This window comes from Gymnoscopelus braueri (genome assembly GCF_963280865.1).
Source record: "Gymnoscopelus braueri genome assembly, chromosome: 21".
NCBI lineage: Eukaryota > Metazoa > Chordata > Actinopteri > Myctophiformes > Myctophidae > Gymnoscopelus > Gymnoscopelus braueri.
In genome coordinates, this window is record NC_137623.1 from 16153884 (window position 1) to 16177179 (window position 23296).

Below are 23296 nucleotides of genomic sequence, written 5' to 3' on the forward strand. Positions count from 1 at the left end.
CGTAAGATATTACGTGCTCACCATCCTCGGTGATTTGGGAGAGGATGGCTCCGAGACCCACTTCGCTGGCGTCCGTGTGTACCTGGAATGGCAGGGCGGTATTGGGTTGAGCCAACACCGGTGTACTCTGCAACGCCTGTTTCAGAGCGTCCATGCTGTCTTGGCACTCCATGGTCCAGTTCCATTCCACTCCATTCCTCTTGAGGTTGTTTAGTGGAGCTGCCATGTCCGCAAACCGGGGTATGAATTTGTGATACCATCCCGCAAGCCCCAAGAAACGCTGTACGGCTTTTAGGTCCCGAGGGACAGGGTAGTCCGACACCGCTTGGGTCTTGGATGGATCGACCTCCACGCCTCGGTTGGAGACAATGTGTCCAAGAAACTTCAGTTCTCGCTTGAAGAAGTGGCACTTTTTCATGTTGAGGCTGAGATTGGCAGCATGCAACTTCTGAAAGACAGATTCTAAGTCCCGAAGATGCTGCTCTTTGGAGCGAGAATACACAATGATGTCATCAATGTACACGAAGCATAGCTTTCCTCTCAACTCCGCCAAGACCCTCTCCATCAAACGTTGAAAGGAGGCTGCCGCATTCCGCAGACCGAATGGCATGGCCTTAAACTGGAACAGGCCAAGAGATGTTATGAAAGCAGTCTTTGGCTTGCTCTCCTCTGCCATTGCCACCTGCCAGTAACCAGACTGCAAGTCCAAAGAACTGAACCAGGAGGCACCTTCCAGGGATTCAAGGATGTCGTGAATGATGGGCATCGGATAAGCGTCTGGTAAGGTCTTGGCATTGACCCGCCTATAGTCCACACAAAACCTATAGGATCCATCAGGTTTGTTTACTAGGATCACAGGGGATGACCAAGCTGACTGCGACGGCTCAATGATTCCATCCACGAGCATTCTCTCCACATGGTCTTCGATGACCTTCTTCTTCAGAGGGGAGACACGATAAGCCTTGGATCGCACCGGCACTTCATCCTGCAGGAAGATGGTGTGTTTCTCCACCGACGTCTTCCCCAGTCTACTGGAGGTGACGGTGGGCCAGTCTCCCATGAGCTGGTGTAGCTCCTCCGGGCTGTCCGTGTCGTAGGGTGCCACTGACTCTCTCTGGACAGTGGAAGCCCAGCAACTTCTCATCTCCCCTGGTGGTAAGGCGTAGTAGAGGCGAATGCCTGGTTGGTACATGACGGAGGGAGACTTGTCCCACAAGCTGGAGTTGGGGTTCTGGCCTAAGAATGGATAATAGGTGTAACCTTTACCTGATTTCAACCCATACCTCTTCTTAGCCAGATCAAGAATGGCACCGGTTTCAGAAAGGAAGTCCAGCCCAAGGATTAATGGGAACACAAGATGGCGGTCCTGCATCACATGGGTGTCGATAGTGGTTTTCATACCGTGCCAGTCGAAGCAGAGACCTATCTTTCCCAGTGCTTGGTGAGCTGTTCCATCGGCTAGGACAAATCCCTGTCTCTCTGCCGGTAAGAAGGTTTCGTTGGGTAACATGATCCGCTTCCACAGACTTTCCTTAATCAGCGTGTATGAACTCCCAGTGTCCACAACGGCTTCTACTGATATTCCCTTGATGGTAACTGGGACTAACAGGATCCTGGGTCTTTCCTTTTTGTAGCCCTGGTGTTGTACTACTGAAAGCTCTGCTGTTTTCTGAGACTGTTTCTTCTCCTTCTTTCCCTGTTTTTCGGTACTTGCCTTCACCCTCTGCCAGTACTCCTGGGACCCTGAGAAGTCCTTCTCCACCATGGAACCCACCTTCACCAGCTGGGTCACTGTCGTCACCGTCCCCCTCAGGCAGCCAGCCACTTTCGGGTTGAGGTTACTCAGGATGCGTCTCACTATCTCGTCCTCTGGCATGTCTCGCTTCCACTTGAGACATAGTGCACGATAATCATAAGCAAAGTCCCTGAGACATTGTTCTGGTTTCTGCACCATGGCCCTCAATCTCTCCTCTACTTCAGTCATGTAGTCAGAGGGAAGGAAAGCAGACATGAAGGCATTCTTAAATGAGACCCAGTCCTGAACTTAGCTTTTTTCAGCCTTCCACCAGCTGAGTGCTGGCCCCTTGAAGACAGAAGACAGTGCTCCTAAGAGTTCCGGGTTGGAGAGGGGTCTGAGCCCAAGGAAGTTCTCACACTCCTCGACGAAGGCAAGGACATCAGAAGTTTCAGTCGTGGCGCCGAATGTAGGAAACTCCAACTTCACGGGAGGTTTGGAGTACGACGGAGAGGAGAGTGAATGTGCACCAGGCAGACTATGGGATCTAGGGGGTGCTATGGAGCTGACATCTGTAGAAACCGCTACCGTCCTGGTTCGGTTTGCCACAGGAGTGCTTGTTGGTCTTAAGCTACCAAGCTCCTTCTTCCATTTGTCATCCCTACGTAACATACAGTTCACTGTCTCTCTTTCTAGTCTCTGTATGCTTGCCGTAGTTCCCTCGTCCACCTTGGCTAGGGCAGTGTCAAGGGAGTTCCTTAGGTGGGTCTCTCTATTCAGGGCACTGTCTACAGAATCTCTGAAATCAGTTTCCAGCTTAACCACCTGTTCCTTCAGGGAATTCACCTCCCCTTTAAGTTCCCCATAATCAGCCCTCATAGCATTCACTTGGTCTTTAAGCTGCCCAAAATCAGCCTGGGTAACATACTGTATTCCCTGTCTGTCACCAGTGACATTTGATTCAGCCTCGACCCCATCACCATCATCATCCCCCTCATCGTCATCATCATCATCATCATCATCGTCATCATCACCATCATTATCATCGTCATTTACACCAGGTGCTTTAACTTCGTCATTTTCTATGTACAAATCACTCAACAAAGAGGATATTTCATCAGTAGGATTTCTCCTTGTGACAAAAGGTCCTGCAGTGAAATCTGGGTCAGCAAATAAAGGCATACTTTCATTCACTGGAGTAGAGGGAGCAGCAATAACTTCGGCTGTATCTACTGGGTGTTCTGCCATATTGTTCAATGTTCAATACAAAACAAACAAAACAAAATCAATTTAAATCATTCCCCGTACGGGCCACCATATGTAACGGTCAGATATTATATATTTGACTATTACTAATTTTTAAATCACGGGTTGTGAATGATCTCTTCAGATACAATTGATTAGGCTGAGAGTAGTGCACTTCAATAAATATACAGCAAATAAACACAGCCAGAAATAAAGCACGAAAGTTTGTGTCAATTTTAACCCTTTTATCTACTCCTTAATGACAGGAAAATAATACATGCATTGCCCAAATATAGCAGATCATGAAGCGGCCGACGGTAAAGTCCGCGTCTCGCGCACGCTCGCGCGCACGCTCCTATTGTTCCAATATAGTTCCGTGTAGCGTCTCCAAACGCTCCCCAAACAGCACGAAAAAAGCAATCCAAAAGAAATCCAAAAGAAACTTAATCCACTCCAGAAGCGGTATAATCCAAAAAGCTCGGATCTCCACGGAGAAAAGAAAAGTATCCACGCTGGATATAAACAAAATATAAACGGTCTCACCAGTCAGAAGAATGTCCCGTGGCTCTTCCCTTTACACGGCGAGTATTGACAGTTAATGTGGCCTTTGCTATGTTCCACCTATAGCTTAGAACTAGACAAATAAATAATCAAACTGGACCAGGTCTCCCGTGGACTCCCTGTCGGTTTGTTGTCTCGTTTCGGGCCGCGAGCCGGCAGCTTCCGCACACTATATGGTGCGTCAGTCATTCCCAGACAGACCCGTCAATCAATGTCAATCAATCAATCACAATACATCAAAATGAAAGCATAAGCATTTAAACCCCCCAAACAATAACAAAATGAAAACAGACATCACAAAAGATAGGACCTTACCCTTAAAGGATGGCGTTAATATAAGGAATATTTTAATTCATAGGCATAAACTTTTAAATGCCATTATAAAACTAAATCCTCTTTTACACATGTGTGGCAGCGCTACAAGAGGACATAATACAGATGGCTCAGGGTAGAGGACATAATACAGATGGCTCAGGGTAGAGGACATAATACAGATGGCTCAGGGTAGAGGACATAATACAGATGGCTCAGGGTAGAGGACATAATACAGATGGCTCAGGATAGAGGACAGAGTCCAGATGACTCAGGGTAGAGGACAGAGTCCAGATGGCTCAGGGTAGAGGACATAATACAGATGGCTCAGGGTAGAGGACAGAGTACAGATGGCTCAGGGTAGAGGACAGAGTACAGGATGGCTCAGGGTGGGATCAGTGCCCATGTATCTGTCAAATATTTCACTAGAGTGAGAGACGCCCACGGGCACAACAGAGGGAGATCCACTGGTCTTCCCCTCCACAAAGTTTGGCACAAACATGGGGATGAATGCAATGTCCTATTCTGACACCAAAATGTGGAACGCCCTACCACCAGACATTCAAAACCTCATTCAAAACAACCCTAAAAGAGTACCTGTCCGCAATTTGCAACAGATAAGTCTTCTAGCTTGCCACCAGAGAGTACCCGTTTCTGTACAGGCCTATACATTTTGTTGCTCCTGGTATTGATGGTGATTTACATTGTAGTATGTTTCTTGTGTGCCTTGATGAATTGACTACATAGGCCCATCCTTTTAGTGTTGCTTCTGCAATTGTTTGTACTTGCTGTACTGTGTGCGAACTGTTAATAAAGTATTCAATAAATCAATCAGTCAATCAATCACAAAATACTGGAGTCAACTAAGCTAGGATGGTTCCCTTTATATTCTTCCCTTTATATCCTCATATAATAGGTCATCACTAATGCTCAAGATAAAATGGTAAAAAAAAGAAAAGAAGGAGGGCTGTAGCCTACCAGTGACATCATCGGTAGGCAGATTTCAAAATGTTTTAATTCGATTTTCATTAACGTGAGAACAATGTCTTCTATTGCTAACTTTCCAGCTAATAGAAAGCCTGCAGTTTCTATAAGCTTGGATTCCCAATCGATGATGTCACTGGTAGGCAGGTTTCTGAACTGTCCACAGCCCTCCTCTGAGACACAGACCAAGTAGACAGAAATGGTACCACATTATAATGAGCATTAATGATGACCAGTTATATGAAGATACCACAGTGTAAAAATACTCTGTCACAAGTAAAAGGCCTGTGTTCAAAATGTTACTTGAGTAAAAGTACAAAAGTATTGGCATCAACATATACTTAAAGTACCAAAAGTAAAAGTAAAACATTTTTGAAAATAGCAGATGTAGGCCTATAAGCTTGTTGTGAGCTTGTAGATCTGCTATTTTCAAATAGCCTAGGTATAAAATAGGGCTAAAGTGGTTAATGTGTGTTTTATAATATAATAATGTATATCTGCAAAGTCACTAGTAACTAAAGTTTTCAAATAATTATAGTGGAGTAAAAGTACAATATTTGCCTCTGAGATGTAGTAGAGTAGAAGTATTATCAGTAAAAAAAATAAAAGCTAATCCGTAGCGTAGCGGTACAATCTTTGGCACGTAGGCAGGCTTGTAGCCTACATGAATGACATATTATGATACCAATCACATCGCCATGAATGGAATAAGTTTGTATATTAATTTATTTACCCATAACGAGCAGTGCGCGTTCGAGTTACACTAAAATAAAGCCGTCATGTAGGCTGTTCCCATTTCCCAGTGAGACTCGGACCGTCGGACTGGCGAGTCCCGTCCCGCTCCGCATTAATGAGAGATAGCCGGGAGAGAACATTAATGGATGAAGGCTGGTGTGTGTTGGACTGTGGGTTAAATGTCTGATCTCCCGGTGGCCATGAAAAAATAACAGCAGCGCTGTTGCACCGGTCTAAACTCCCGAAAGTGCTCTCGCAGAAGCGCTTGTATATTTTGAAAATAGCAGATCTACAAGCTCACAACGAGTTGCGATGCGACGCTTGTGAGCTTGTAGATCTGCTATTTTCAATGCAGCCAGATCTGCAATCTTGTCTGAATGACTGTTAAAGCGGTTTGTTTAAATTACTTTATAAAATGTTATATTTTCACAGGGATTATTTATTAGTGTGTAGATATACATTTTGGAGTGGATATATGTGGCCAGATGCCTGTCAGACGGTGAGACAATGCTGAGTGAGATCTCAGCGTACCGTAGGCTGAAGCCAACGTCAGGATAAATTGATAAATGCCGAAAGTTGTGGTGATCTCGCCATACGGCCATTATTTGGTCTGCGCCACGTTGATAAATGAGGGCCACTAAGTTTTACACAGATCAGTGCAGTCATAGCTACTGGGTGGAAACAGCATGATCTTTTCAATAAGGATATAGGCATAGAACTGATTTAGGCAAAAATAGTTTTCCTCAAAACATTATTTAGGCTATTATTTTTGTAAGGTGAGAGCAAAACACAAACCACTGTGTCAGGGGGGGTCTTCAACAGGTGGTACGGCACCCCTATGTGGTCCTCAGAGTTACCACAAGGGAACGCCAAATATTTGTGTGATGGCAACTTTTCTGTTTTACTTTAACCAAATGAAACCTAGCATCCATATTCTGGGGACAACATTTGCCAAAAATAGAAGATCTACAAGGTCGAAACTTGTCGCAGTGTGACACGTTGTGTGAAGCTTGTAGATCTGCTATTTTTGTCAAAGAGATTTGGTGTGGAGGGGAAAAAAAGAACTTGAATCCAAGATATTTACAGTATAGAAAAGATACGTTTAGAAACAAACGAACAAAACACATTAATTTAGACAACACTGATGATAGTGCTGTAAAACAAATATATCTGACTATGACATCTAGGAACAGGTTTGATCCGCAACACAATTGGGGGGTCGCTGCTTCACCCCTCTCTCAGCTAAGGGGTCCTTGACCTGAAAAATACGTTGAAGACCCCTGCCCCTATGTGTTTAATGAACATTGGAATGTACTGGTGGTCTTGTCGACTCTGCAGCCACGGTCACGCTAGAAGAGGGAGGAGACACAGAGGAGTCTCTCAATGAGGAAGATCAACCAACTCTATCACCTTCCTCCTCCTCATCATCATCTTTTTCCCTGTCCCCAATACCTCTTCTGGAGTTCACCAGTAGCATGAACGACTTGATTAAAGAGGGGACTAGACTCACCCCCCAAATCAAACGCCAGGCCCCACAACCATCAACCGTGCCCTGCCCCCCACCCATCCCCCCTCGACGGTTGACGCTGTTGGCACTAGCGATACAGAGGCGCAAGATCAGGAACGAAGAACGCCAAGAACAGCGCAAGAACAAGAACATCCTGTCGGCTTCCCTACGTCTAGAGAATACATTTGACTGCTGAGATAGGCAGGGTCCATTATGCATAGCCAAAATCATGTCTGGGCCCAAGGCTATTTCAGTTAGCCTTGTAGAAAACAAGGTTTACAATATTTCCACTGTTATCTCAAATAGAGCCTCCGGGACAAGGAGTGACTTTAAACACTCTGCAAATATAGCAAATTTAACACGCATTCCCTGTAGAGGCAACAGCCAGATAGTTGAATGCCTGAAGCTAAACCTGGCCCTATTTAACATCAGGTCACTTAATGACAAGTCTTCCTCTGTAAATGATATCATCTGTAAAGAGAAACTAGATATTATCTTTCTAACAGAAACTTGGCTTGGATCTGATGGAGCGGTGCCCCTAGCTGCAGCATGCCCACCAAAGTACAGTTTCATTCACTCAGGACGTGAGGGAAAAAGAGGAGGTGGTCTGGCGAATATCTTTTCTGACACTTTAAAATTCAAACCTCTGCCAAACCTCGGCAGTTTTAAATCATTTGAATACCAGGCCACCATATTGGAGAGTCAATCCTCTGTGCTTATGATTAGTATGTATCGACCTCCAAAGTGCAGCAAAGCCTTATTTCTAACAGAAATATCAGAACTTTTATCTATCTGTTCCACTAATTATGACAGAACTCTGATTACTGGAGATGCTAATCTACATGTTGACATTGTTTCGGATGTTGTGGCTATGGGTTTACTACAGTTACTGCACAACTTTGACTTTATTCAACATGTTGTTGGGCCAACACATAAACATGGCCATACCCTGGACTTGGTGATCACTAAAGGTTTGAATATCACTGTTGACAGTATTATTGATAAGCCCGAACTAACAGACCACTATTTATTGTGTTTTAATATGACTGTCTCTGATCTAGGGAAAAACAATACAGAATATACTATAAAAAAACGTTTTTTTATCTCATCTGCAGCAAACGAGTTTCCTCGTCATCTGGCGTGTGTGCAGGTGCCCCCCCTACTTGATGCTCCCTCAGTGAATGATATGGTTCAACATCTTAATCTCAAATTAGAGTCAGCTCTCGACATAGTGGCTCCTATGAAAACTAAAAAGAAACTTAACTCTAGAGTAACACCCTGGATTGACGAGCACATGCGCTCACTCAAGAAAGAATGTCGTAAAGCTGAGCGAATTTGGAGAAAAAACAAACTCACTGTCCACTTAGAGATCTTTAAGAAGTCAACAGTGGCCTATAACAAAGCACTGCGCTTGGCAAGGCAGGCATATTTCTCACGCATTATCAATGACAACAAGCAAAATGCCAGAGTCTTATTCTCTACCATTGAACATCTCTTAAACCCCCCCCAGGCTTACAAGGAGTCGCTCCCTGCTTCTAAAGCTAAGTGTGATGAGTTCGCATCCTTTTTTGAAAACAAAATTTTTAGCATTCGAGCTGGTATTATGAATGCTGCTGCTAGCACTGCAAATGCGGCAAATGGTGCATGGTGCAAAAATTTAGATCCCTCCAGAGGAAGCCTAATATCATTCTGCGCAATTAATGAAGAGGAACTCCGTAAAACTATATCACAGATGACATCATCATCTTGCTCACTGGATGTAGTACCCACCCCGTTTCTCAAAGAGGTTTTAGACAGTGTTATTGGAGATATCCTAAGAATTGTAAACAGCTCTTTACTTTCAGGCGTCTTTCCAGACTCACTGAAAACGGCTGTAGTCAGGCCGCTACTCAAGAAACACAACCTTGATCCATTGGTGCTGGGTAATTATAGACCAATCTCAAATCTGCCCTTTTTGGGCAAGGTCTTAGAAAAAAACTATCTTTCATCAACTGGATGTGTTCCTACAGAACAATAAGGTTCATAACAAATTCCAATCTGGCTTCAGGAAAGGTCATAGTACAGAAACAGCACTTGTAAAAGTAATTAATGATCTTAGGGTGTCCGCTGACGATAAAAATGTATCTGTTCTCCTACTCCTTGACTTAACCGCTGCTTTTGATACGATTGATCACACAATTCTACTACAACGTTTGGAGTACTGGATTGGTTTGTCAGGCACAGCCTTGTCTTGGTTTCACTCTTCTTACCTAACAGGCAGAAGCTATTTTGTCAGTCTAGCTAACTTTGACTCAGACAAACACAACATCTGTTCTGGTATTCCACAGGGCTCAATTCTGGGTCCCTTATTGTTCTCCCTGTATATACTACCGCTGGGAGAACTCATCGCCGATCACGGAGTGAACTTCCATTTCTATGCTGATGATACCCAGCTGTATCTTTCAGTAGCTCCAGACGACCCCTGCGCTCTAGACCCATTGTTGACCTGTCTGTCCAGTATAAAATGCTGGATGAGTGAGAACTTTCTTAAGCTAAATGAGGATAAAACAGAAGTTCTCATAATTGGCTCCAGTGAGCAGAGAGAATCAATAACAAGTAGACTTGGTAACCTGGCTGTAGAAAGTAACACCACAGTAAAGAACCTGGGGGTGATTATCGATTCTGAATTGAATTTCAATACACACATTAATCATGTCACCAAGATTGCTTTCTTTCATCTTAGAAATATTGCACGAATTAGAGACTATCTGTCGTTAGACGATGCAAAAACGCTGATCCACGCTTTTGTTTTCTCTCGGCTTGATTACTGCAACGCACTCTACTCTGGCCTGCCAAAGAAAACAACTGACAGATTACAACTTGTTCAAAATGCGGCAGCCAGAATTTTAACTAAAACCAGGATGAGAGAACATATCACTCCAGTTCTAGCTTCACTACACTGGCTCCCGGTTGTTTTTAGGATTGATTTTAAAATTATTTTAATAGTTTATAAAGCTCTAAATGGTCTGGCACCCTCCTACCTCTCTGACTGCCTAGAGAGATATGTTCCAAACCGGGCCCTCAGGTCTTCAAGTGCTGACCTGCTCGAGGTGCCTACAATGACATATAAAAAATACGGTGAAGCAGCATTCTGCTTTTACGGACCGACAGTGTGGAATAAACTCCCATTACACTTAAGACAGGCAGCCTCTGTCGATAGCTTTAAAGCACAGCTCAAGACCTATTACTTCACTCTTGCTTTTAGCTGATTCTTTGGTTGATTTTTAATTCCTCACTGTATTCCCTATTTTAATGTTGTTTTATGCCTTTGCTTTTGTTTTGTGTGAGTGGAAGAGAGAGTCACGGTAGTTAAAAGACAAGAGTCTGATAACTCCATCCGGAGGATTTAGTGAATTATCCTCTGGGGCACGTCGACACGTGGTGGACCCTCCAGGGCAGATCCTTTTGTCTATGTTTAGTCTATATATCTTGTATAACCCCGATATCATTCTCAGGGGTGTACGGTGTGTGGTTTGGATGTGATAAGTTAGCAGATCCCCTGGGCTAGTCCACACGTGGTAAACATGGTGAAAATATATTACTAAGGTGTAATATTGACAATTGTGTGAAGATATATTACTAAGGTACACAAGGTACACATGTAATATTGGCAATTGTGTGAAGTGTGGATATTTCTTTAGCTGTGTTGTAGAGGACAGTGGCCACTACATTTAAGTTATATCCATTTGTGTTGTAGTTGTGCATAGATAAGCCACTACATTCTAGTTGTGTTGTAGTGGCGAGGGCCACTGCATTTTATTATCTGCAATTGTATACTGAGAACGAGCCTTTGCTTTTATTTTATTTTATTTTATTTTTGTTTGCTTTATTGTTAAATTGGTTCTAACTGTAATTGTATTCTTGCTCTGTAAAGCACTTTGAGCTGCATTTCATGTCATGAAAGGTGCTATACAAATAAAGTTTATTATTATTATTATTGTTGTTGGGGTCCGCTGCTCGCTTTCAAAGGAATACTTGTAAAAGGGTCACTCTTAGGACCACAGCGAGGGTCTACTGAACTCACAACACAAATCTGACCCCAGAGGACACAGATGGAATCACACGGGCCTGATAGCAGCATCTGGGTGAAGAAGTTCTCGTTCCCATGTCAATGTTACAGGTCTCAGATCTAAGACCCATTATGCAGATAAGGTTGCAGAGAGCCCTAGTAAGGCCCTGTTAACTCAATAAGACCTGGTACACATATGTGTCATTTTAGATTTCTTTGGCTATTCAAAAATAGCAGATATACAAGCTCATAGCGCGGCACCGAGTGCCGCGCTATGAGCTTGTAGATCTGCTATTTTTGAAAAATCATGAAAATGTGTGCAAATCTTTGAATATATATTTATATTTAAAGCGAAAATTTGTAACTCAAATCTTTGCTTCTGGGGGAACAAAACATTTTGAGATGGGGGTCCGCGGGCAAATACATATAATTTTGGGGGGTCCTTGACATGAAAAAGGTTTGAGAACCACTGATATTATGGCAACATACGTTTTTTTCAACAAAAAAAAATAGGATTTATAGACATTTGTAGAATCCCCCAGAAGTAAAGATTTGAGTTAAAAATGTTCGCTTTAAATATATATATATTCAAAGATCTGCAAAAAATTATTTAAAAAAAACTAGCAGATCTACAAGCTCATAGCGCGGCACTCGGTGCCGCGCCATGAGCTTGTATATCTGCTATTTTTGAATAGCCAAAGACATCAAAAAATGACACAGATGCGTTCCTGGTCTTAATGGGTTAACTCAATAATCCAACCGCTTATCCAGATTTGTTCTTGGCTGTCCATATATGACCCATCACTGTACCATGTATGAACATCTCAACCTGACATCTCCCACATCAAGAAGACAGCAGCACTGGCTGCAGTTCATTTTTAAATGTGTTCATTTTAATTATCCACAGTATCTGAAACAGCTTATGGAACCTTTCACTTCAAGACATTAACTAAGACATTGTTCACAGATTTACTTTGAAGTCCCAATTGCATCTACGTCAGTTGCCAAAAAAAACATTTATGTTTAAAGCTCCTTCTGAGTTCAATCTACCTGTTCATATTCCTTCAATAACATCTTTTCAATTGTTTAAAACTGCGCTGTCCTCTCACCTTGAGATTACCTGTTCATGTTTTGACTAATCATCATTATAACTGATCTATGACGCAATGATTCATATACGTGCTATGTGTACTGTTTTTGATTGATTGATTGAATATTTTATTAGGCAAAAAAAATTTAAACAGAACAATTACAGATCTAAGACCCATAATGCAGATAATTTTGCAGCTGGAAAGCCCTGGTAAGGCCCGGTTAAAACAGGAACAGAAGAATGAGACAGGTGACAGTCTGTCTCTCCAGTAAGCCTTCCTCAGCAGAATCAGTGCAGAATGTATGATCAGCATCGTCTTGTTCATAAAATCTAAATGTATGAACAAGACAAAGCTTGTTCATAGATTTAAGCACCTTTTAAAAGACCAAAGTGTTGTACACCTTCAATAACAGAGAAGATATCTTGCCTGCAAAATGTATATTTTGGCCTGAGGATGGCGCTGTAGGACAGGTTATGGGGGCCACTCAAATAGTTGATCTTCACAGATGTTATAAAAGCCATGCATGTTCCTAGCAGGGTAAAAACAAACTATTAAACAAACATCCACTACAAAGACAATAAGGTTCACATACTGTAGGGTCATGAATGAATAGTCTCCGCAAACAAAGCCCTGAGGAACTCCACTCAACAGCCTATGGAGTTTAACCCATTAAGACTGGGAACGCATATGGCGTCATTTTAGATTTTAGGCCACAACCATTATCTTATACTTTGGGCTATTCAAAAATAGCAGATCTACAAGCTACGTAGCGCGGCCGTGCTACGAGCTTGTTGATCGCTATCATTGAAAAATCATATGCATAATGCATAGGGCTGAAGAGGTTAATGTATGTTTTGTAATAATAATCAACATCTACAAAGTAAGTAACTAAAGTTTTCAAATACATGCAGTGGAGTAAAAAGTACAATATTTGCCTCTGAGTTGTAGTGGAGTAGAAGTAAAAGTACTGAAAATTGGAAATACTCCAGTAAAGTAAAAGTACCTAAACATTTTGCTTAGGTACAGTACTTGAGTAAATGTACTTAGTTACGTTACACCACTGGTGCTATCGTTTCTTTGAACAGTCGTACAAATGAGTGTATACGGTATCTTGGACATTTGCATGGGCTGCCCCAGTGAAAAGTGTTTCAACTGTCATTATGTGTTCATTTGAATTATCTCTCTCTCTGCCTTACATGCATTTTCATACACACACGTTTTAATGAACGTGATGATAGAATAAACTGACTACACACCAGTGGTGGAAAAAGTACAATTTGTTTTTTACTTAAGTAAAAGTAAAATGCATGTAGAGTAGAAACAAGTAAAAGTTCTGTATTCAAAATGTACTTGAGTAAAAGTAAAACAAATTATTGGCATCAAAATGTACTTAAAGTATACTTTAAGTATACCAAAAGTATGCAGCAGGTCCCATTTCATTTTCAAATGTATAAAAATCCTTTGAAAATTGCTGATCTACAAGCTCACAACGCATAGCGATGCAACGCGTTGTGGGCTGGAAGATTGGATATAATTTAGTTTTTTTTTCTTTCTTTTTTTTACCTTTAATATGAAAAATGCTGGATATTGTTTTTGAAACATTTTAACAAGATACATTTTGTATGCTCGATCGATGCAAATCGAGTGCCGCGCTACGAGCTTGTAGATCTGCAATTTTGTTTTTTTGGGGGGGGGGGGGGATTGTGAACATTTTGCGCAAATTTTAGAAAATGTAAGTTTTTAAAGCAAACATTTTTAACTCAAATCTTTGCTTCTGGGGGGATTCTACAATAAAAAAAAAAAAAAAACGTATGTTGTCTCAACCTTTGTTCATGTCAAGGACCCCCAAAATTTGGACCCCCATCTCAAAATATATTGTTCCATGGGATCCCTCAGAAGCAAAGATTTGAGTTACTTTAAAAAATATATATATTCAAAGATTTGCACAAATTTGCGCAATGCAATGCTTGCGATCTTGTATGTATGGGGTTCTCCCGGCACAGAATGGGTTCAGTTGGGGGTCCGCAGCCAAATCCATCTTGAGTAGGGGGTCCTTGACATGAAAAACACTTTCACAAATCGTTGTGTGATTTTTTTTTTTACACTAACCACTTGAACCCTAGCATCACAATTCTGGGGAGAACATAAGCCGAACAGATCTACAAGCTCACACTGCTATTTTCGGCAAAGAGTTTTGGTGTCAAGGGGGAAAAAAAGAGCAGAGCCAAAGGTCAATATTAAGCGGTTAAAGGTCTGAAAGTACACATTAACATGAATCCAACATACAGTATTAACCCATTAAGACCAGGAACATATCAGTGTCATAGATTGAATTTAATTTAGATTTTAGCTGTAACCATTATTTTATACTTTGGGCTATTCAAAAATAGCAGATCTTCAAGCTACGAGCTTGAAGATCTGCTTTTTTGTTGGGGGGGGGGGGGGCCGTGAACATTTGTGTAGTATAAAAAGTAAAAGTACTAAAATGTTTGAAAATAGCAGATCTACAAGCTCACAACGCGTCGCGATACAACGCGTTGTGAGCTTGTAGATCGGCTATTTTCAAATAGCCTACAGTATGTATAAAATAGGGCTCAAGTGGTTAATGTATTTTCATAATGTAATAATTTATATCTGCAAAGTAACTAGTAACTAAAGTTTTCAAATGATTGTAGTGGAGTAAAAGTACAATATTTGCCTCTGAGATGTAGTGAAGTAGAAAAGTGGAAATCCAGTAAAGTAAAAAATACCTCAAAATTGTAGGTACAGTACTTGAGTTAAATGTACTTAGTTACTTTACACCACTCCCTGCGTCAACTCATCCGCGCTTGAAGCCACACGTCCCGAGCAGGGTGAACGCCAGATCCACCACGAAGAGAGCGAGGTTCACGTAAGTGAAGAGCGCCACCATGAACTCCACGGCCCAGACGCAGTAGCTGGGCGGACACTCGGAGGGCCGCGGGTTTCCCCGGAACATGAACAGCGGCCAGGCGATGGCCGCGTAGACGTACAGGACCACGGAGACCACCAGGAAGATGAAGGAGACGCGGTCCAGGTCGAACGGCACGCACTTCCTCAGCTTCTTCAGGACGTTGACGGCCACGATCAGCGGGATGATGGGGAAAGGAAGGACGTACGCCACCACGCACGCCACCAGGGCCGGCTTCCCGCGGTAGCCCGTCAGCGAGACGAAGATGAGGCACGACACGAACGCCTCCAGGACCTTCCAGAACCCGGGGAGAGCCGCCAGGTAGCTGCCTTTCTTCCGGTCCAAGAACTTGTCCTTGATCACCTCGAGAGACAGAAAGAGAGAGCAGAGCCAAAGGTTCAATATTAAGCGCTTAAAACAGGTCTGAAAGCAGGGCCGGACTGGGACCAAAATTCGTCCCTGGCATTTTGTCCCAGACCGGCCCACCACAACCGGCGCGCAGATAGCAGACACTCTACCGCAATTTTCCGCGCCCGTGCGCTTTGCGCACGGCCGACCCCCCCAGCCTCAAGCCAGATCTCCTAGCCTTCCCAATTGTCAGGGACATTACCGTAACTAATAATTGGGCCGTGCAACCCGGAAATGAACAGGAGCCTAGTGGCTTTTTTTTGTGGCCCAGTGGCCCACTGGCCCAGCGGCCCACCGGGCGTATATATATATACTCTATAATAGATATATATGATACCAATTAATTAACTCTATTTTCCTGGCACTGTCTAAAGCTTGCTTTCCTGTCTTGCAGGCCGGTGGCTGGGGACCCCTTGGTGCGAGGGAGCAGGTGGCGGCTGCCCAGTGGGTTGTGGTAATTCTCCTCCCCCCTCTTGCTGTGCTCGTAGTGTGAAGTAACCTTAGTCTGTTTTGCTGTGCCACTTCGGGGAGCCCCTCCTCTGGGTCAGTCGGCCTGCTCCTCCTCCCCCTTAACCCCCAGCACTGGCCCTACAGGCAAATAGGTTTTTATTATTAAGTGCATTATCCTATTGTTTTAGCTAATGACTGTCATTCTCTTTTATTATTGATGTTTTAATACAATAAAGCTTTTTGTACTTTGTATAAATACTGTTTCTGCCTTTAATTCAATTGTACCAACGAACTTGTGTGAGGAGCAATCTATGTTCAGGCGGTTGGTTTATATTATACATATTTCCTGGTTTATATTATACATATTTCCTGGGGTGCAATTCCCCAGGTGGCGTAGTTGGCTATATAGATAGATAAATTCATACCGCCCTGCTACAAATTGGCGTGGGTCGGCAGGACGTACAGATTAAAGGCAGAGACGTGTTTAGTTTTATTTCTTTTATTTTTCACTGTTCACCAATTTGTAGTGTTCTGTTTAAAAAACAAACTGTATGTGGGGAGAGCGGTTGTGTTGGAGTGTATTATTATTATTTTTTTGTTAACTTATATTTCTTTTGTGTTCAAAGCAAAGCAGCAGTGGGTATCAGTGGACGTGAGAGGACCCATTGGTCGCCTAAACGGGCTCCCTGGTTTCCGCTTCAGGACCTGGGTTGTGTTCTCAATTTGGTCGTAAGTCTTGGAAAATTTCTGCCACCGCTATGGAGGCGGAGCTGCATGAGCTCAGGGAGCTTGTAGCACAGCTAAAGGCAGACAATTGTTCATTAAGGCAGGAGCAGAGAGATACACAGCCAGGTACTAGTATAGTTCCCTCTGACGTGTCAGTCCCTCCTCCTGCACCCCCGTTGGGTGGGGCCAGGGTTATTTCACCAGAAAGATTGGTCTTTGTGCCGCGAGATAGAAAGTGCCCATATTTCAGTGGCAAGTCTGGTGTAAGTATAAATGAATGGGTGGAGGAGGCACAGGCTTGCATGCGCACTCGCTATCTCTCGGCCTTAGACCAAGCTTTCTTCCTATTTGATCATCTAGAGGGACAGGCACGAGAGGAGATAAAATATCGCCCTGCTGCGGAGAGGGAGGATCCCAATAACATTATTGGCATTCTAAAAGACCTGTATGGGTGTTCACAGTCCTACGTAGTTTTACAGGAGGCATTTTACAGCAGAAAACAGCAGGATGGAGAGACATTGCAAGAATTCTCTCTCGCTCTGATGAGCTTGATGGAGAAGGTCAAACAGCGGGCTCCGGCCAGCATGTTTAATGCAGAGGTTGTGTTGCGGGATCAATTCACAGAGCACGTCATGGACCGAGCCCTTCGACGGGAGCTGAAGCAGCTGGTACGCTGTCGTCCCACCATGACGCTGCTGGAAGTTAGAGAGGAAGCTGTTCATTGGGAACGGGCAGGCAGGCCCGTTTGTACAAAGAGTGGCAACGATTCCGTTCCATCGACATATAGTTCTCAGTATGTGATTCACGGCAGGGCACATCCGGCGAGTGGTGACCCGCCGCAGGGTTCGGAGCTAGGTGCAATCACAGAGATGCTAAAATGGCAACAGGAACAATTGAACCAACTAAGGCAGGTTGTGGCTCGCTTACCAAGTACTCGTCACCCCCCCCATGCTGGCCCTGTAATATGCAGGAAGTGTCAGCAACCCGGCCATTTAGCCAGGAAGTGTAGGGGTCGACGGGTTCCCCTCTACCCTGCACAGATAGCAGTTCCACCAGAGCCAGCAGATCTGGCTACTCAGGCCACCATTACAGCATTGCCAGGTCATACAAAGGACACCCGACCGTCTGCCAGAAGTTACATGGGTCCCTTACTGGCTTCCCGGCCAAATGAGGTTGTGGCCATTGATTTTACCGTCTTGGAGCATTCTCGTACAGAGGTTGAGAATGTTTTGGTTATCACCGACGTGTTTAGTAAATACACTTTGGCCATCCCCATTAGGGATCAACGGGCATCCACTGTTGCCCAGGTCCTTGTGAAAGAATGGTTCTATAAATTAGGAGTCCCTGGGTGTATCCATTCTAGTTGGGGCCGACATTTCGACACGTCCCTATTCCAACAGCTGTGTAGCCTTTATGGAATCGAAAGATCCTCCACTACTCCGTACCACTCTGCTGGTAACGGTCAGGGCGAGCGTTTCAATCAAACTCTACATAATCTCTTGCGCACTCTGCCCTCTTTCCGTAAGAGGGACTGGGTCGATTATCTTCCCCAGATGCTATTCTGCTATAACTCCACCCCCCATCAGGCCACAGGTGAGACCCCTTATTACTTACTGTTCGGGCAAGAACCGCGTCTACCTGTGGACTTCCTGTTGGGGAGGGTCCCGGTAGCGGGTAGTGTAAATGCCTGGGTCATCGAACATCAGACCCGGCTTCAGATAGCTTTTGAGGGGGCCCGGGACCGTTTGAAGGTTGCGGCAGACTGCCGAGAAGCACATCATGGCCGCAGGGTAGTCAGAGCTCCCAAGCCCGGTAGCGCTATGTACACCATGGCACCGGTAAGCGAACCAAGCAGAGTGAAGCATGGTCATCGCACCTTCCTCAAACAACGGGTTGGGCGACAGTCTCTGGTCGGGACCTCCCCAAATGACCAACGGGTCGAGAGGTCACCACCCTTGGTGGGCGAAGACCAGAACGAGGGTGACTGGTTTGTTCTCCCCCCAGTAATGCCCCAGTCCCATCTGGCCTTGCCTGCAGATCCACTTCTAGCAGGGGCTCCCCTGCGTCCTTCTGGCCAACCAGATTACACCTCGGTTGGGCCTGTTAATCTGAATGAGCACCCTACTGTATTAATAGCCTTACCTTCAGGATCCTCTGTTCCTCGTTTGGACGAACCATCCGGTAACGGAGACGGTGATCCACAGATGAGTCCAGAGTATGGGGAATCTCCTGATGGTGATTCGGTCCCCATTGTGCTGGCGGCTCTTGAACCATCTGCGGTCGTGCCTGTGGACTTAGTCAAGTCCAACAGGGTACTTCCACTCTCTAGATCACTGGTCTCTCAACCGGATGACCCATCCAGTAGTGGCGAGGCCGTCCAACGCCGAACTTCAAGGTCTACAGCTGGCCAACATTCCAACCTTTTCCATCTTCCACAGGCAGTGGATAGAGGACTGGTCCCCACTCCTGTTTCGGCATCGAATGCTGTCTCAGCCTTGTATAGACCCTGGAATCAGGGTTTGGATGAAACTTGTGTGAGTCATCGTCGGGCCGACGATGCAATTGGAGGGGAAGGATTGTAGCAGGATGGGCGTTGGCTCCCATTCTACCCACGGCCCATCCTCCGCCCACTCATCAGTGGGCTGATTGGCAACAGTATTAAAGCAATGCACCTCCAAACACAGTTAGCTGTCTGTCTCTCCACACTGGTCTGTTACCAGTCCAGGCTGGCCTGCTGTTCGCATCGCGCATTAGCGCAGGTATGTCTCTCCATCTTGCTGTTTATGCCCTTTGCTTTATACTGCGTGGCGCATGGTCTTGAACTTGACCATGACCGTTTGTGTCTTTGTAGCCCCGGTGTGTCTACCCAGCTGGTTGATGTTTTGCACCGGGCGTGCGTGTTGCTTCACGCTGCACAACTGGTATGTGGTGGTCCTCCTTCTCCGCAGTATAACTCTATTAATTCTATGTCAGGCAGGCACTATAATAATCATGGCCTTTATTATTACTATAGTTATTCCTACCGGTGTCCGCCGCTGCAAGCGGGCCATCGTGGCTTCCGCCTTTGCTGCATAGCGGTACGTTACTGTCTGTCTCTCTGCTCCTGTCTTAATGAATATTAGTATTATAAATGGTAGAGTGACACCGTTTGTCATTTCAGGCACCGTGATACCAAACTGCTGCTTTGCGGGTTTTGAATAAACCCACGCATTAAGAACTCTCGCACCCTGGCGCTCCACTCTGAGGTTCCCCTCCAGCGGAGCTAATGCCCTTATAGGGGTTAACTCACTCCTTGCTGACGCATTGGTCTACACTCCCAGGCTCACAGCCAGCCTCTCTGTTTATTTCGTTTATTTAGTGTTATTGCCTATTTTGTTTATTTCGTTGTGATTGTTTATTTCTTATTTGGTTATTTTTGCTTATTTAGTATTGTTTATTTTGTGTTTACTATAGGCCTACATACGGCACTCTATTATTGTATATATATATATATATATATATATATATATATATATATATATACTCTATAATAGATATATATGATACCAATTAATTAACTCTATTTTCCTGGCACTGTCTAAAGCTTGCTTTCCTGTCTTGCAGGCCGGTGGCTGGGGACCCCTTGGTGCGAGGGAGCAGGTGGCGGCTGCCCAGTGGGTTGTGGTAATTCTCCTCCCCCCTCTTGCTGTGCTCGTAGTGTGAAGTAACCTTAGTCTGTTTTGCTGTGCCACTTCGGGGAGCCCCTCCTCTGGGTCAGTCGGCCTGCTCCTCCTCCCCCTTAACCCCCAGCACTGGCCCTACAGGCAAATAGGTTTTTATTATTAAGTGCATTATCCTATTGTTTTAGCTAATGACTGTCATTCTCTTTTATTATTGATGTTTTAATACAATAAAGCTTTTTGTACTTTGTATAAATACTGTTTCTGCCTTTAATTCAATTGTACCAACGAACTTGTGTGAGGAGCAATCTATGTTCAGGCGGTTGGTTTATATTATACATATTTCCTGGTTTATATTATACATATTTCCTGGGGTGCAATTCCCCAGGTGGCGTAGTTGGCTATATAGATAGATAAATTCATACCGCCCTGCTACACCCGGTATGCCATATGGCCAGTCCGCCCCTGTCTGAAAGTACCAGTGGTGTAAAAGTAACTAGGTACATTTACTCAAGTACCGTTACTTAACATGAATCCAACATGCAGTATTAACCCATTAAGACCGGGAAACGCATCTGTGTCATTTTAGATCTTAGCTGTAACCATTGTTTTGTACTTTGGCTAATTCAAAAATATCAGATCTAATGCTTTTACTCCACTACAATTATTTGAAAACTTGAGTTACTAGTTACTTTGCAGATATAAATTATTACATTTTAAAACATATATTAACCACTTCAGCCCTATTTTATACCTTGGCTATTTGAAAATAGCAGATCTACAAGCTCACAACGCGTCGCATCGCGACGCGTTGTGAGCTTGTAGATCGGCTATTTTCAAACATTGTAGTACTTTTACTTTTGGTACTTTAAATGCACTTTGATACCAATACTTTCGTACTTTTACTCAAGTACAGTTTAAATCCCGGACTTTTACTTACAGTACATAACAGAGTACTTTTACTTATAGGTAAAACATCTGAGTACTTTTTTCCACCAACACCGTGATACTCACCTCGAGCAGGTAGGCGCCGCCGCACAGGAACGCCAACACGGTCATCACCCAGGCGTAGACGCACGTCCAGCACAGGTAGAAGTTGGCGTAGGTGATCGCCACGGTCACCGTCATGAGGGCGGAGGCCATGGCCATGCCCGTGGCGAAGTCGTCCCAGTCCAGGCAGAACATGTTGAGCAACACGTCCAGCTTGAACAGCTCCAGCACGGTGATGACCAGGGTGACCAGGGGGCAGAAGAGCCAGCAGAACATGCCGTAGATCCAGTAGCTGTGGCTGCCGGCGCCTCTGCAGGCGCCCAGCAGGAAGGTGAGCAGGCCCAGGACGATCTGGAGCATGTGCAGCAGGCCCCGTCCGGCGACCAGAGAGGACGGAGTGAACACCGCCTTGGACAGAGTGTCTTTGACCGAGGCCAGACACGATCCCATCTTCTAAACGCTCACGTCCAGAGAGTACTTCTCTCCTCTCTTTGTCTGTGGTAGTTGACAGAGTGCTGCTCTCCTCTCTTTGTCTTTGTGGTAGTTGACAGAGTGCTGCTCTCCTCTCTTTGTCTCTGTGGTAGTTGACAGAGTACTTCTCTCCTCTCTTTGTCTTTTTGGTAGTTGACAGAGTGCTGCTCTCCTCTCTTTGTCTTTGTGGTAGTCGACAGAGTGCTGCTCTCCTCTCTTTGTCTGTGTGGTAGTCGACAGAGTGCTGCTCTCCTCTCTTTGTCTCTGTGGTAGTTGACAGAGTGCTCCTCTCCTCTCCTCTCTTTGTGATAGTTGACAGAGTGCTCCTCTCCTCTCCTCTCTTTGTGATAGTTGACAGAGTGCTCCTCTCCTCTCCTCTCCTCTCCTCGTCTTTGTGATAGTTGACAGAGTGCTCCTCTCCTCTCCTCTCCTCTCCTCTCCTCTCCTCTCCTCTCCTCGTCTTTGTGATAGTTGACAGAGTGCTGCTCTCCTCTCCTCTCCTCTCCTCTCCTCTCCTCTCCTCTCCTCTCTTTGTCTCTGTTGTAGTGGACAGAGTGCTGCTCTCCTCTCCTCTTGCCTTGTGTCGTAGCTCCACCCAGGAGGTTGATAAGGCTAGAAGCGGTTTATAAAGTATCCTCACTTTATGCTTTGCATGATATTATTCACACATGATATTATTCATACATGATATTATTCATACATGATATTATTCACACATGATATTATTCATACATGATATTATTCATACATGATATTATTCATACATGATATTATTCACACATGATATTATTCATACATGATATTATTCATACATGATATTATTCATACATGGACGCTTGATGTTTTATGTGGTTAATGTATGTTGTAGATCTAAATCTACAAAGTAACTAGTAACTAAAGTTGTCCAACAATTGTTGTTGAAACTGGGAGATACTCCAGTAGTATACATTCCTCAAAAGTGTACTTAAGTACAGTACATGAGTAAATGTACTTAGTCACTTTACACCACTGTCTAGGAAGTTCTAGAGGCCCTGGCCGGGAGAGTAGTACGTGTTACTGCAGTCAGGAAGGTGTTACGCTATCAATTCAATTCAATTCAACCCATTGAATTAAATTAAATTCAGTTCAAAGGAGAAAACATAATGTTTACATTGCCAAAACAAGTGTGAAGTGCGTGCGTGCGTGCGTGTGTGTGTGTGTGTGTGAGTGCGTGCGTGCGTGCGTGCGTGCGTGCGTGCGTGTGTGTGTGTGTGTGTGTGTGTGTGTGTGTGTGTGTGTGTGTGTGCATATTGGTATAATATGTACCGTGTGTAGTCAGTTTAATCTATAATCCCATTCATTAAAATGTGTGTGTATGAAAATGCATGCCAGGGACTGAGAGAGATAATTCAAATGAACACATAGGTAACACACTTTCCACTGAGACAGCCCCATGCAAATGTCCA

The 23296-nt window shown here is 44.2% G+C and overlaps 1 protein-coding gene across 1 annotated transcript; it reads right to left on the reverse strand.

Moving 5' to 3' along the window:
• Positions 1-15036: 15036 nt before the first annotated feature.
• On the reverse strand, positions 15037-21830 carry LOC308076895 (myeloid-associated differentiation marker-like protein 2; the record flags this gene model as incomplete). The annotated part of the gene is made up of 2 exons (XM_080417412.1): positions 15037-15510; positions 21405-21830. 2 exons carry the CDS (start codon positions 21828-21830, stop codon positions 15037-15039), a joined length of 900 nt encoding a protein of 299 aa, XP_080273538.1.
• Between the last annotated feature and the right edge of the window lie 1466 nt (positions 21831-23296).